We start from the raw sequence: 13,649 nt of genomic DNA, 5'->3' as shown, positions 1-13,649 counted from the left end.
TGACATTTGTTGGGATATCTGGATGTCTTTATAAGGCCTTCTGACGAAAGGTTAGGTACTTGGCAGGTTAATATTTTATATTCTTTTTATAGGTTTTATTTTATATGTTAATATTTGCATCCTGTGATGAAAACGGGAAAATATCGCTTGAGTCACGTAGTTTATTTCTTTATTAGCAAGTTTATATTCCACTGTCTTTTTCTTTGAGTAATTGAATCACTCTGGATTTACTTGACATTATGATTGGTCACAAAATAATAGCATCTATTATTATTAACTATTCCTATAGTAGTTAAATACCTGAAAGGAACATTCACGAAGGACCTACATATAGTATGAGTTGCTTTCACTCAGGGGAACTTGAATGTGAAGAAGAGAAGATTCAAGAGGCTGCTGGAGTAGGGACCAAAGTTCCTGCTTAACTCTTACATTGAATGTTCCACGTTCACCTTTAGGGTACTCAAGAGCCAGGCCCTAGTGGATTAATTATCGTACGGTTGCTTTGGGGGGAGTTTTCTCTCTCTTATTTTCTCATTTATAAGATTGTGGATGTAGGAAGGCAGGAGACTAGCTTCTATCAAGTGACTTTTATGTGCCAGGTGTTTTATGTGCTTTTTCTCTTTTTTCCCAATTATCACTGTACAAATGAGGTGTTTTTATTTACATTTTCCATTTGGGGGAACGAGACTCAGTAATGGGCCCAAGGTCATGTATCAGGTTAAGAGGCAGAGCTTGGGTTTGGACCCAGGTCTGGCAGGTGCAGAGTTAGTGTTTTTACCGCTACAGCACATTGGATTAATATGCGATAGTATATGTGCTGTTGAAGCCTTTAGAGAGAAGAAAGAACATTTTCTTTAAGACATGGGACTAATTTTGGTTAGTAATTTCAGCATCAAGTACAGCTAGGAAAATAGCACCAGAGAAGTAATTTGCTGATGACCAAATAGGTAAGGCATGTTGTATAAATTTTCTTGTTAATATTATACTTATCTATAAAATGTATTATAGTTCTAAGGCTTTGTTTGTTGGGTAATAGAAAAAAAAATAGGTAGTAAAATGTACTGTTGTTGATGTGCCTAATATGATGGTAAAAAGTCTCCCTTAAAATATGAAATACAAGATCACGGTATTAAAATCCTTCTGATGGTGCGATTTAAACCCGTACACAGTGAGTGCCAAGTTAGTTGGAACTTTCAGAATGTCCAAATTGCCTTCAATTTAATTTTTACAAAATCATTAAAAAAGCATTCCTTAAGAGGCAAGTGTCTGCCCCCCCCCTCCGAATTTATAGTCCAAGATACTTTTTTCTAAATGAATAAAAAGAATTAAAAAGGCATTAATCTCCCACGAGGGTCGGTGAGAGAGCTGCACTTAGGTATTATTATTGCCTCATTTATAAACCAGGATCCGGAGTGACTCCATAAGGTCAAAGACAAGCCTGCGTTGCAGCCGGGGCTGGAGCCGATGTCTCCCACCGCTCCCAGGGAGTCGGCAATCATCACAGTTATTAATATCCCACTCGCCACTTGCTGCAAGCCATGAACATAAATATTTTGTTGGCATTTTATCTTCACGCTCCTTACGTGCCAGGCTGCCTTTCTTTTCTTCTTTCACAGCCCTTCTAATAACTCACTCACGTTCCTGTCTGACCACATTGGCCTTCGCCGTGAAAGTCACACGTCACCCTGGCAGGGAATGTGAAAGCATGTGGAGTTTGCATACTTTCATTTTGATCTGAAGGCCTTTTCTAGACTTCCTTCTTTTTTTCCCCTTGTGTGCAAGTGCGTGTGTCTTGGGGAGGATGGTGATTAGAAATACATTTACTACATGAATATCCATGACTCTGTATGTGTATTAGGAAACAGTAAAACTGTATTGCTTTTTAAATAGTTTATAACATATATGTGCACCCAGTTTATCACAGGACTGTGGTTTGTTAAATAAGTGACTCATTATCACAATCTGAAAACCGGAATGCTAGGTAAAGAATAAGTGTGGGCTGCCTTTTCATAGGGCCTCAAGTTAGAAGGCTTCCTCTCAGAGCACAACTTTTCTTTGCAGATTACAGAGGCTTTGCAGTTTTTTCCCCCTTTGCCTCTATAAGAATATACAAAATTGTCACAAAACATGAAATAATGTTACGGGAAAACGTGGCCAAATTTAAGAAATCTGGCTTAGGATGCTCTGAAATGTTATTGCTAAATGAATCTTCGAAGAAAATGAATTCCTTTACTGGAACAAAAAGTAATTTATTATGCATTTCATGGGTGTCTGCCAAAAGAGTTACTAGCAATATGAAGATCTAATGGATATGAATTAAATACCATCTGTTAGCTCTGTGTTTAGACCTATCTGTTAATTTTCTCTGAAATTTAATAATTTAAAAAAGCATCTCCAAAGACAGGTGTTGACATAGGTGATCATTCATAATTCAGCTATCTATCCTATCAGGGACAGTACTCAGGCGTTTTTGAGTTGGAGCAGAAAGAGATTATTTTATTGACCTCAGATTTTAAGAAAGATTTGAGCAAGTTACTGGTATTGATTTCAGCATCCTGTTGGAGTCTTTTGAGTGAACAATTCCCAATCCTTACCTGACAATATTTAAATGAGAATCGATGTGGTGTCCTGCCCCTTCTGGTAGCTGTTAGCTTGGCATGGTTTCACCAGAGCTGGTGCACACACTCCAGAGTCATATTTTCATCCTCTTAGACACAAATACTTTTCTTTTCTTTTTTATAAATTTATTTATTTAATTTATTTATTGGCTGTGTTGGGTCTTCGTTGCTGCACACGGGCTTTCTCTAGTTGCTGCTACTCTTCACTGTGGAGTGCGGGCTTCTCATTGTGGTGGCTTCTCTTGTTGCAGAGCACGGGCTCTAGGCCCATGGGCTTCAATAGTTGTGACACGCAGGCTGAATCGTTTTGGCGCACAGGCTTAGTTGCTCCATGGCATGTGGAATCTTCCCAGAGCAGGGTTCAAACCCATATTGCCTGCATTGGCAGGCAGATTCTTAACCTCTACGCCACCTAGAAAGTCCACAAATACTTTTCATTTAAAGCTCTCGTTATGTTTAGCCGCTTGATTCATGGTGAAACTTGAATATGGTCTCAAGTTTATTCTGGGGTTTCACAGATTAGCAACTGGAAGGAAACAGTCAGGGAGCCAGGCGCTAGCTCCAGCTCTGTGTGTGACTGTAGCAAACTGCCAAGGTTTTGTAAAGCCTCTGTTTTCCTCCTTCTACTAAAGGGGAAGAATTATTCCTACCATCTGGTCCTTAGGAGTATAGTGCAGCATAAGTGGGAGATGCCTGCAGACCTCTTTGAAGCTCAAGAAGAATAGCACTATTTAGATGTGACCTTGGAAGTTAATAGCGATGTGCTTTTATTTGCATGGCATTTTTTTTTCATCCCAAGACATTAGACATAAATCCTTACTTTCTTAATGGGAGGAATTTAGAGATGTAAGGCTATTGTGTTAACAAAGTAATCATGTTTAAATACTTTTATTTCCCTGATAGCAACAATTTTTCATTCATTATGATTCTTAGCACTTTCATAATGACTTTTGTAAACGCTGCTTGGTTCTTGGACCTCGGTCTGCTTTGTCTAGTAGAGATGGCCAGGGGAGGATGCTCATCCAAGCTCCTAAAAGGTCAGTCTTTTGTTTGGTTGGTTGGTTTTTTGGTTTTGGTTTTGGTTTTTCCTTGGCTGGGTTGGGTCTTTGTTGCTGCACGCAGGCTTTTTCTCTAATCGTAGCGAGCGGGGGCTACTCTTCTGTTGCAGTGTGCGGGCTTCTTATTGCAGTGGCTTCTCTTGTTGTGGAGCATGGACTCTAGGCGTATGGGCTTCAGTAGTTGTGGCACACGGGCTCAGTAGTTGTGGCTCATGGGCTCTAGAGCACAGGCTCAGTGGCTGTGGTGCACGGGCTTAGTTGCTCTGCGGCATGTGGGATCTTCCTGGAGCAGGGGTCAAACCCATGTCCCCTGCATTGCCAGGCAGATTATTAACCACTGTGCCACCAGGGAAGCCCCCAAAGCCAGTTTTTAATTAAGATCATAATCCACCAGGTTTTAAATCTTGCCTCTGGATCTTTTACCACTGAATTTGACTAGAATAAAGTCATTTTGATTCATTTCAGAAGATAAAACTTTTTCTTTAGTAGGCCAACGACTTCAAGCTGTGGGACAGACCTTTTCCCCAGCAATTTATATTTGTACATCAGTATTTTACTGATAATCCCAGAGTACTTATAAACTTGGGGCCATGCCTTTCTTTATCACAGCATGCTTACTGTTTGTGTGTACAGATGTGTAAAACAATTTGCTCCTTTGCCCAGAGTAGAGTGTGTGTGTAGAATAGTTCTTTCCCTCCCTGAAGAGAATAGCATCCTGGCTATGGATATAACCCGGCCAACTCAGGCCCAGAAGGGGCACAGGGGATAAAGGGGGCCACCAACGAGCTCAATAAGAAATTTGTCTGCTAAATTACAAATAAATAAACTATTCTGCTAAACACTGAGTTGGGTCATCGGCTGAGGTGACCGTGACTCTCCCTTCTTGAGCTTTATTGAGCCGCTGTGGGAGAATTACAGGGTTTTGTTGTGATTGATGGTTTTCACATATCCTGATGGAGACAGAACCTGTGTGTGTTTGTGTATTTTCCTAGTGTTACCTCCTCAACTGTCATTGGGTCACTTTTGTATCTGGTCCTGTTCCCTGCATCCAAACTGAAATGACCGTAGTTTTTAGAGTGGAAGTTAAGGTTTATCTGAAAGTGTTTCTCCTTTGTTGGAACTTAGACTTAGTTTTTTCTTTTGAGGAAGGCTGCTATCAGGCACCGCAGAGTCTAACCTAGAGGTTACGAAAGCAGAGAAGAGAGCTTTGTCAGTGAGGGGCGGCTGGCTTCCCCACACAAGGAAAAGCTGTAACTACACCTTGCTTAGACGTGTAGGAAGGACAGACCAGAGACCGTGGCAGCTGATAGCCCGAATCTGAGCGGAGGAGGCAGTGTGGTCATCTTCAAAGTCCTGTGCTCTGGGAATGCTCACCCCCAACCTGCCGGGGGTGCCGGGGTTTGTTTCTTCTCCAGATCTTGAGGCAGTGTTAGGAGAGATTATAGCACAGCACACCCCAGCCAGCTCCTTTTTCGTTTTCTTCCTCAACAATGAAATTTATGTTTGTAATTTACAAGCCGGAGAACCTCTGTAATTCTTCTGCAAAGGCTGTGTCCTTTGAGGGGTTCCCTTTGCTCTGGTGTGTCCCCTTTCCAGAGCTAATTCGTGGTATTGTGGGAGGCTGTCTCTGGGCCTGCCTATTATGGGATGTGACACATAAAGGAAAAGAAAGACCTGACATGCTTGGTGAGCCCAGCGTGATCCAGACACTGCTGGGCATCGGCTAGAGGAGCTCCCTGAGTCAGAAATCCTTGACGTACGTGTCCGAAAATGAGCGAAGGCTTATTCGCACAGCAGAGCAACCTGAGCGATCCAGAGATCACCGTGCTGCTTCACAGGCCAGTGGAGATTTTCCGTGTCCGGCTGTGCAGCCGCGACTGGTCCCTGAAGTCATTTATTCCTTTAGGAGGGGGGCGTCCGGCCAGTTGCTGTGGGTCCCCTACCTGACCTGCCTGCTTTCAGTGCTAAGCCCGGGCTGGGTCGGTGCTGATAACACATTCTTTCAACAGGAAGGGCCTCCATGTTCAGTGGTCAGTGGGAGGGTGGAGGCCGATAAGCTGGGAGTGGAAACACAGAGCAGATTTCTGCCCCACCCTCGTATTGCACTTTGATCAGAGAAAGAGCCAGGACCTCCCCTGCCCGAGCTGCCTCCCAGAGGAGGAAGGATGGCTCGGCTGTGGGCGTTCAGAGCACTTTCCTCTGCTTTTGTTCAGGAACGTTCGCGGGATTAGGCTGGTTTACGTTAGTGGCGTGCCTGCTCTGGCTGCGTTAGATGTCTGCGATCTGATCCTTTCAGGGATTTAAGTAGATGTGGGAGAACCTTAACCAGTTGACATTTATACGTGTGTGTGTGTGTGTGTGTGTGTACTGGGTCCAGGGTCATAATAAGTTATCTCTGATTTTCTCCCCAAATCGAACTGATTCTCGAGAGGTAGCTCTTGAATATCCCCCCATGAGGGGGAGGCATTTAAGATGACAATGTGACAAGCCAGGTTTCTTAAGGAGAGCTGGGCTAATTCTAGACTTCTGCAGTTAGAATGCCAGTTTCGAGAGCTCAGGTTATACTCTTGGGCCCACTGTGTTTGGTATTTTCATGTATCTGGTACCGTGTTTCACACGTGCATGGCTGGCTGGGCTCCAGCCTATGCCAGGTGGCGTGGAGGTGACTTTCAGGGGTGCGTGGGGCCCTTCTGATCCTCCCTCCACTCTGATTCCTCCCTGTCTTTCATGCTATTTTATTACCCATCCAGGCTAGCTCATTTCTCAAGTGCTGGTGCCTTGTGTTTCTTCCCCAGAGTTAGACTGCACGATGCACAATATTTACTCAAGTAAAATATTCACAAGGAAGGTATGGGTGGCTAATAGGTTGAGCCCTCTCAGGTGGTCCCCGTCCCCCACCCCCTACCTGGGTTCTCTTGAAATACTTTTGCATGCACGTGGGTCAATTGTAAATATGACCTAGTTAGAATTTCTATCCTGCTGTTTTTCACTTAACATTGCATTACAGGATTTTTTCCATTTTGCTACAGGATCTTATTATTTTTAATAATTGCATAATAGTTCATTGAGCGGATATCCCTTGCTTTCCCAAACCATCCCCGTATTATGAGACATTAGATTATTTCCATGGTTTCCACTATTATAAGTAACCCTGTAATGGATGTCTTCCTGTGGGGAGCCTTTCCCTCCCTTTGAATTCTTTCCTTATAATCCATTTCCAGAAGCAAGATTACAGAGCTAAGTAGGGTATAAAGTTCTTGATGGCCCTGCTAACTGCCTTCTAAGGCGTGCGCCAGAGCATAACCCTGCCAACCAGGAATGAGGGGGCCCGGTGTTATCCATCCCATCTGGTCTCATCATGATGATCTCATTATGTGTATGTTGACATAAAACTTATTTATTTATTTATTTAATTTATTTATTCATTCTTGACTGCTCTGCATGGCACGTGGGATCTTAGTTCCCTGACCAGGGGTCAAACCCGTGCCCCCTGCAGTGGAAGCGCGGAGCCGTAACCACTGGACTGCCAGGGAGGTCCCTGTGACGTAGTATTTGAAGTTATTCTTATTGAGGTGTGACTGACACGGGGAATGATGCTGTACATGGCAGCATTCCAGGTTTCGAGCGTATACCCCCCTTTAAAAACAAGGTTCTCAAACCTCGGGCACAAGCACTTGTTTAACTTTTTTTCTTACAGACTCACATGTTGCTTTTGATTTCAAAGGAGCTGATATTTTTCAGTAGCTCCTCACTCACGTAATTTGGGGTTTGCCGGCCCTATAGCTTAATAACATTGTCTGAACAAAGAAGACAGTAGGTATTTCAGCAGTAGCTTTGGGGACTGTCGTTCAGGTGTAAGACTGATATTCAGGTAATAAGATTTCTTTAAGGCAGCTTATTTGAAAAGGGGCCATTGAGCCTTTTGAAGGGCTGCAGGAGCCCCTGGCTTTCTCTTTGCGCAGAGCTGTCCGTGATGATTAGACTAAGGTCATGGTTGAGGTGGTTTTCACTTAGCTCTGGCTGAGCTCTTAGGGCTGCTCCCACCCGGTGATGGCAGCAGTTGGCCTGGTGAAGGATGACGTTGGGGAGATTCAATTAGGTTCATGCTCCTTTGCCACAATAATAAAATTCTCATAGTAGCACATACACATGTAGTCTTTGCTGTTGTGAGACACTTTCACCAGGGCTTTGCGTATACTAACTGATTCAATTCTGGCAACAACCTCCCGACATAGGTGCCTCTTTAGTTCTGTTTTCTAGGTGAGGACACTGAGGCACAGAAAGTTCTAGGTCAGACCTTCTAGTTTCTGTCTCCCACAGAGTCTCTTCTGACTCACTGCATCGTATCCTTCCCTTTCAGCTGTCTTGTCCTGTGAACAGGCCTCCCTGTATCCTGCATACTCTTAAGGAGAACACCCTTTCCTCACCCACAACGACGGCTTCCCTTCATGGCATGTTTAACACGGCAAGGCATTCTGAGGCTTCTGCAAACATTAGGTCACTTAATGGTCACAAACATACTGGAGGTGGGGTCAGTTTCCCGAGGAGGAGGCTCAGGAGGTGGGTGGCTGAACCAGGGTTGACTTTGAAAGCCCAACCTGGCCCCACGGTGCAGGCTGCCGGCTGCCTACCCCAGGCGTCCTTTCCTCGCTGCCATTCCTTTTCTGTCCTCTTGTTCCACCTCCCTGTCTCAGACACTCATAGACTCATGATAACTGTGGAGTGGCCTTACTTTCGAGGGCGTATATGCCCTGGTTCCCCATACAACCTGGGAGCGACTGTCTCTGGGGGCTCACAGCCCCGGCACCGGGCTCTGAGGTGCCCTGCTCATGTTTCTTGCGGTGACGGCAGACCCCTCTGCTGTCTCAGCACGTCTGGCCATGGGAGGTGTGCTGCTTCCTGGGCCGGTCCAGGCACCCCCTCCATTTTAGAAAACAGCACTTGCTATGGGGAGGTTGGACTTAGTCAGATAAACGTAAAATGTGCATTTCTGAGGAATAGTTAGAGAATATGACATTAGTCATTTATAAGGGAGCTCACTCTTTCTACTCATTTATGATTGCTCTTTTCTAAAATGAAGATGCTTTTTATAATTGAATATCATCCTTTTGAGTATTTCTTTGGGTTTACACCTGGATCCGTGTTGAGTTTGCTTATAGCCAAGGTTCTGGTCTAAAAGTAATCACCATATTTGTACGTGTAACTAAATCCATAGCTTCAGTTAGACAGGATTATTTCATCTGTTTCATGAGAATCTATTTTAAACTTTAGGCATCTCAATGAGTTTGTGAAATTTGCTTTTTTAGGCATACAAAAGCCCTTGGTTTTACATCTTTAAGTTTGTGTTATTTTTTTAAAATAATTTTTAAAATTAACTAATTCATTTGGTTGCATTGGGTCTTCGTTGCTGCATGTGAGCCTTCTCTAATTACAGCCAGTGAGGGCTCGTCTTGGCTACGGTTTGTGGGCTTCTCATTGCGGTGGCTTCTCTTGCTGTGGGGCATGGGCTCTAGGTGCACGGGCTTCAGTTGTTGTGGCTCAGTAGTTGTGGTACACAGGCTTAGTTGCTCCGTGGCATGTGGGATCTTCCCGGACCAGGGATGGAACCCGAGTCCCCTGCACTGGCAGGCGGATTCTTACCCACTGCACCACCAGGGAAGTCCTAAGTCTGTGTTATTTAATAAGAAGTTTGGTGGGGGGTAGGGACTGTTGATGCTGGCTTTTCACAAACCTTCCTTTCTGCTAGGAAAGGGAAGGAGTGGTTACCCGTGGAGGGGCCAGATTTGGTCTGTCCAGCTGGGAGGAAGCTGGGATGGGCAGACAGGAAGTTCAGTGGTTGGACCTCCTGAAATCCTGCCTCTTAGTCCCACCCAGTTATTATGAGGATTAGAGAGAAAACCAGATCTTCTCCGGGAGAGGAGAGGACCACATTGACTTCCAGGCCCCTGAGTGGAGTCACAGAAGGCCTGGGAACCTTCCATTCAATTCGCGCTGTATCTGGTGCCCTGTGTTTCTCTGACATGGATGTAACATCAACTTGGCCAGACAGATGGATGTTTTAGGATTTAATGGGATTGTGAGTGTAAAAAAGGAATGCTTGAAAAGTACAGGATGTTCTACCTGTGTCAAAAACCAAGTATCCGGTGTTTATGGAATGGAACCCTGAAAGCTCAGAAGAAATAATGGGCTTCAGAGCTTTTAGAGGAGAAAAAAAGCATGATTAACAAATATGTGATTATAGGCTAGACTTAAAAAAAAAAAGTCAAATGCAACTGTTTTCTCAAACCATAGTCTAAACATGATTTTAGTTATTTTGGTTCGATTTTACTAAATTATGTCATATTTGCTATTTGGCTTTTCTTATTTGGATGGAGGGAAAGAAGGAATGAAACAAGAGAAAGGTGACCTTTTGCTTCAAGAAATAATTGCCACAATCATGACAGACAGAGGATGCTAGCATTTTCTTTATCACATGGTCTGCTTCAAACATGGCCCATTCATCTTGGGGAGAATTAAAGGCTGTGTATGCATGGGTTAATTTTCTGTTAAGTCACTGCTCAAAAATTTCATTTATCAGGCCTTGCTGAACTGTGTATCTTTCCTTCTTAGACTTTGATAGAACTGCCAAGCCTCATGGTTCTGGGGCGGGGGGGAGGGGTGTGTGTGTGTGTGCGCGCGCGCGCAGTGCTCTGCATTTTCTCTTTTGCAGTGATTAGATTATGTGGGCATCCTTAAGGCCTGTTGACCTACATGGTGTGGTTTGTTTCACTGTCAGAGATCTGAGTGTTTGGCACTTTTTACAATAGGCTGCCTCCAGTTTCCCTTTCCTACCTGGTCCAGCTTCTCATCTTGCCGGGTGGTTCCTGCCACGAGTTAATAACATAAAGAGGAGCTGAAATCGCCAGGGTTAGGTCAATGGCGCTGCCCCACCCAGTGAGCAGCAATGCTGGCACTACCCTCTCACTTGTCCTCACGTGTTTACCTAGCAGGAGTCAGCTGCCTGATGAATTTATCAGTAACTGTCTCTCCCCTTCTCTCTCTCCTTCTCTCCATCCCCCTCTTCCACCAGGCAGGCGCCTCCGTGATGTCTGGTGCCGGGGAGAGCGCTAATCCCGAGAACAGTGAGCTCAAGTACTCAGGTCAAGACGGGCTGTACATCGGCGTCAGCCTGGCCTCGCCGGCCGAAGTCACGTCGTCGGTGAGACAGGATTCCTGGTGCGCCCTGGCCCTGGCCTGAGCGGCCGTGGGGAACAGAAGGAGGATGCCGCCAGGGCCTGCGGGACCGCCTTCACTGATATTCTTGGCAGGCTGGCCAGACTGGGCTGAGGATGCTGACCGGACATCTTCCTCTGACACGTGATTTCTGTGCCTTTATTTGAAAGAGATGTCTCTCCTAAGGGGCTTGCTCTGCCTTACCACTTGGCCCTGTCTTGAAGACCCAGGGAGAAGATGGACCGCCTCCAGGGAAGGGCCAGAGCAGCCCGCAGCCTCCCCGGCCACGGCCGCTTCCAGGGTCGGCCAGGGGGACTCCATGTCCAGCGTGCCACTTCCAGAAACCGGGACTAGGACCGGGGCCTTGCCTGCTACGGAATATTGAGAGAGGTTTTTAAACAAAGGTTTTATGTGTATTGCCCCAAATCATGTGCTTCTTCTGATCAGTTTTGGTCATTCCAGAATTTCTTCGTACCTTTTCCACCCCCAGATTTCACATGCGTTTGTGGAGAAGACCATTCGTTTGGTACACGCCTTCGGAGGCTGAGTTGGTTCTTGAGGTCTCTTGTCAAAAATATCACTCGGTTTTGCAGGACTGCATTGTAACTGTAATATACACTGTGACTGACGTTTCTCAAAGTTCATATTGTGGGACTGACCCGAAGTCAGTCCGAATTTGTAAACAGGGTAGCAAACAAAAGATATTTTTCTTCCATGTATACAATAATTTTTTTAAAAAGTGCAATTTGCGTTGCAGCAATCAGTGTTAAATCATTTGCATAAGATTTAACAACATTTTTTATAATGAATGTAAACATTTTAACTTAATGGTACTTAAATAATTTAAAAGAAAAAATGTAAACTTAAACATTCTTATGCTTCTTTTACAACTACATCCCATTTCTATCTCTCCAATTGTGAAAAGGGAAATATTTCAAGAACAAATCTTCTCTCAGGTAAATTGCCTTATCCATTTGTTAAAATTTTTTGTACAAGAACACCAGTATCTCCCCTTCATTTTACTGTGGAATATGTGCTGGAAAAATGGCAACAAAACTTTACTACCTAACAAGATAACATTTGTAAATACTCTAGGCATCTGTACACACTATGATGAAGTCTATAGTGTGACTGACCCACAGGCAGGTTGGTTTACGTTAATTTTTTTAAAAATGGGATGTCATATGGAAACCTATTTCACCAGAGTTTTAAAAATAAAAAGGGTATCGTTTTGTCTTCTGTACAGTGAATTCCTTCCCTTATAGTTTCATTTTGATACTGTATGTGGCTATAGTTCTTCATATAAAGCAAGTGCATGTGATGTTTGTAAATTGCCTTACGGCCTTCTTTTCAATGAATTATCCTTTTGGAGCTGTTTTTATACCTTGGTTCATTTGAAGTTGGCACACAGAGTCAAATTATCACTTTCAACTTGCATTGGGGACAATTTTGTAAGTGAAAAGGACCCAGTATTATATGACATTATCTGCGATTACAAGCATTCTGTTTAGGAGCAATCCTTCAGAACATTTAAAAACTTCAATTTCTTTTCCTCTAAATGAAATATGCTCTGTGGCCCAGAAACAGAATGATTTCCTTTCCCCCCTTTTACAAAATGCTGTGATACCTCAGAGCTCATTTGAAGTTAAAGTCTTTACACTTGGCAGAAGATATGAAATGATGTGAACAGCTCCTTTGTTTTTTCTATGCTGCTGCATGGATTTCAGGAAATCAGGAGGCTGTTTCAGAACACAAAATGATGGCATTTCATTTTGGCTCCCTAACAGTGGCATGTTTTTCATGTGCTGATTACAGTGGTCTATGGGGTCCAGTCTGAATCAGGAGAAGGGAGGTCTTCTTTTGTGGTGGGGTGATGCTGGAAGCCAGACTCAGGCCTGAGGGGTGTGTGTGTGTGTGTGTGTGTGTGTGTGTGTGTGTGTGTGTGTCTGGGGAAGTCAGTGAAGCTCACTGTACCCTGAAACCCTTTGGTGGGCTGGGACAGTGGTTGAGAGAGTAGGGTCTGGAGTCAGACCACGAAGTTTCAAGTCCCTGCTCTGCATGGAGAGCTCTGTGACCTGGGCAAGTTACTCAGCTCTCATTTTCCTCATCTGTGAAATAAGACACATAACTCATAAGACTGAGATAATCCATGTAAAGTGCCTAGCACGGTGCCTGGCACATAGCCAGCACTAAGCGTTAACTTGACTTTGAAGGACGGTGGCGTGAGCTCTCAGCACGTGGGTGTTTTGGATGTCTCACTCCGTGTGGAATATCTGAAGTTTATGATCTGTGAGAGTCTGATGTCCCTTGGCTTACCTGCACTTTTGAACAAAGCTGGGGAGAATGAAATGAGGGATTCCTCCCCAGCCCAGGTGGTGGCTGAGAAGGATGCTTGAGAGATACTAGTCTGAGTTCAGCTGATTGTTTTATAGAACAGGGATGGTCTGACAGCAGAAGAAAATTACCCCCACTGACTCATTTTTTTCCCCTTCCTCCCCTTACGGTTCTCATTACTTTGAGTGCTTTCTGGTGGGTTGGGAGATGTTAGAGTTAATATGCTTTGATTGGAAAATGAATTTTTCTTATTGGGTCTTCCAAAGGATCTTTTTTTTTTTTGCCTGGGGATGGTCTCAAATATCAATCCTTCTAATCCTAAGATGCCATTAGGTTCTAAAGTGCCTCTTTTTTCTTCTTTTTTTAAACACAAAGTGGAAGGAATTCATGAAATAAATTACAAGGGGCAGAAAGAGGGAGGGAGCTC

The 13,649-nt window shown here is 44.1% G+C and overlaps 1 protein-coding gene across 1 annotated transcript in view; it reads left to right on the top strand.

Moving 5' to 3' along the window:
• GATA6 (GATA binding protein 6) overlaps positions 1-12,138 on the top strand; it is a 28,795-nt gene extending 16,657 nt beyond the window's left edge. Inside the window, exon 6 of the mRNA XM_057699684.1 lies at positions 10,746-12,138. Within this exon, the coding sequence (XP_057555667.1) occupies positions 10,746-10,913 (168 nt within the window). The 3' untranslated portion in view covers positions 10,914-12,138. The remainder of the gene's footprint in view (positions 1-10,745) is intronic.
• The last annotated feature ends 1,511 nt before the right edge of the window (positions 12,139-13,649 follow it).

The sequence above is a fragment of the Hippopotamus amphibius genome, chromosome 11 (genome assembly GCF_030028045.1).
Source record: "Hippopotamus amphibius kiboko isolate mHipAmp2 chromosome 11, mHipAmp2.hap2, whole genome shotgun sequence".
Lineage (NCBI taxonomy): Eukaryota > Metazoa > Chordata > Mammalia > Artiodactyla > Hippopotamidae > Hippopotamus > Hippopotamus amphibius.
The sequence above is the reverse complement of the archived record's forward strand: the minus strand, read 5'-3'. Positions and strand labels throughout refer to the sequence as shown.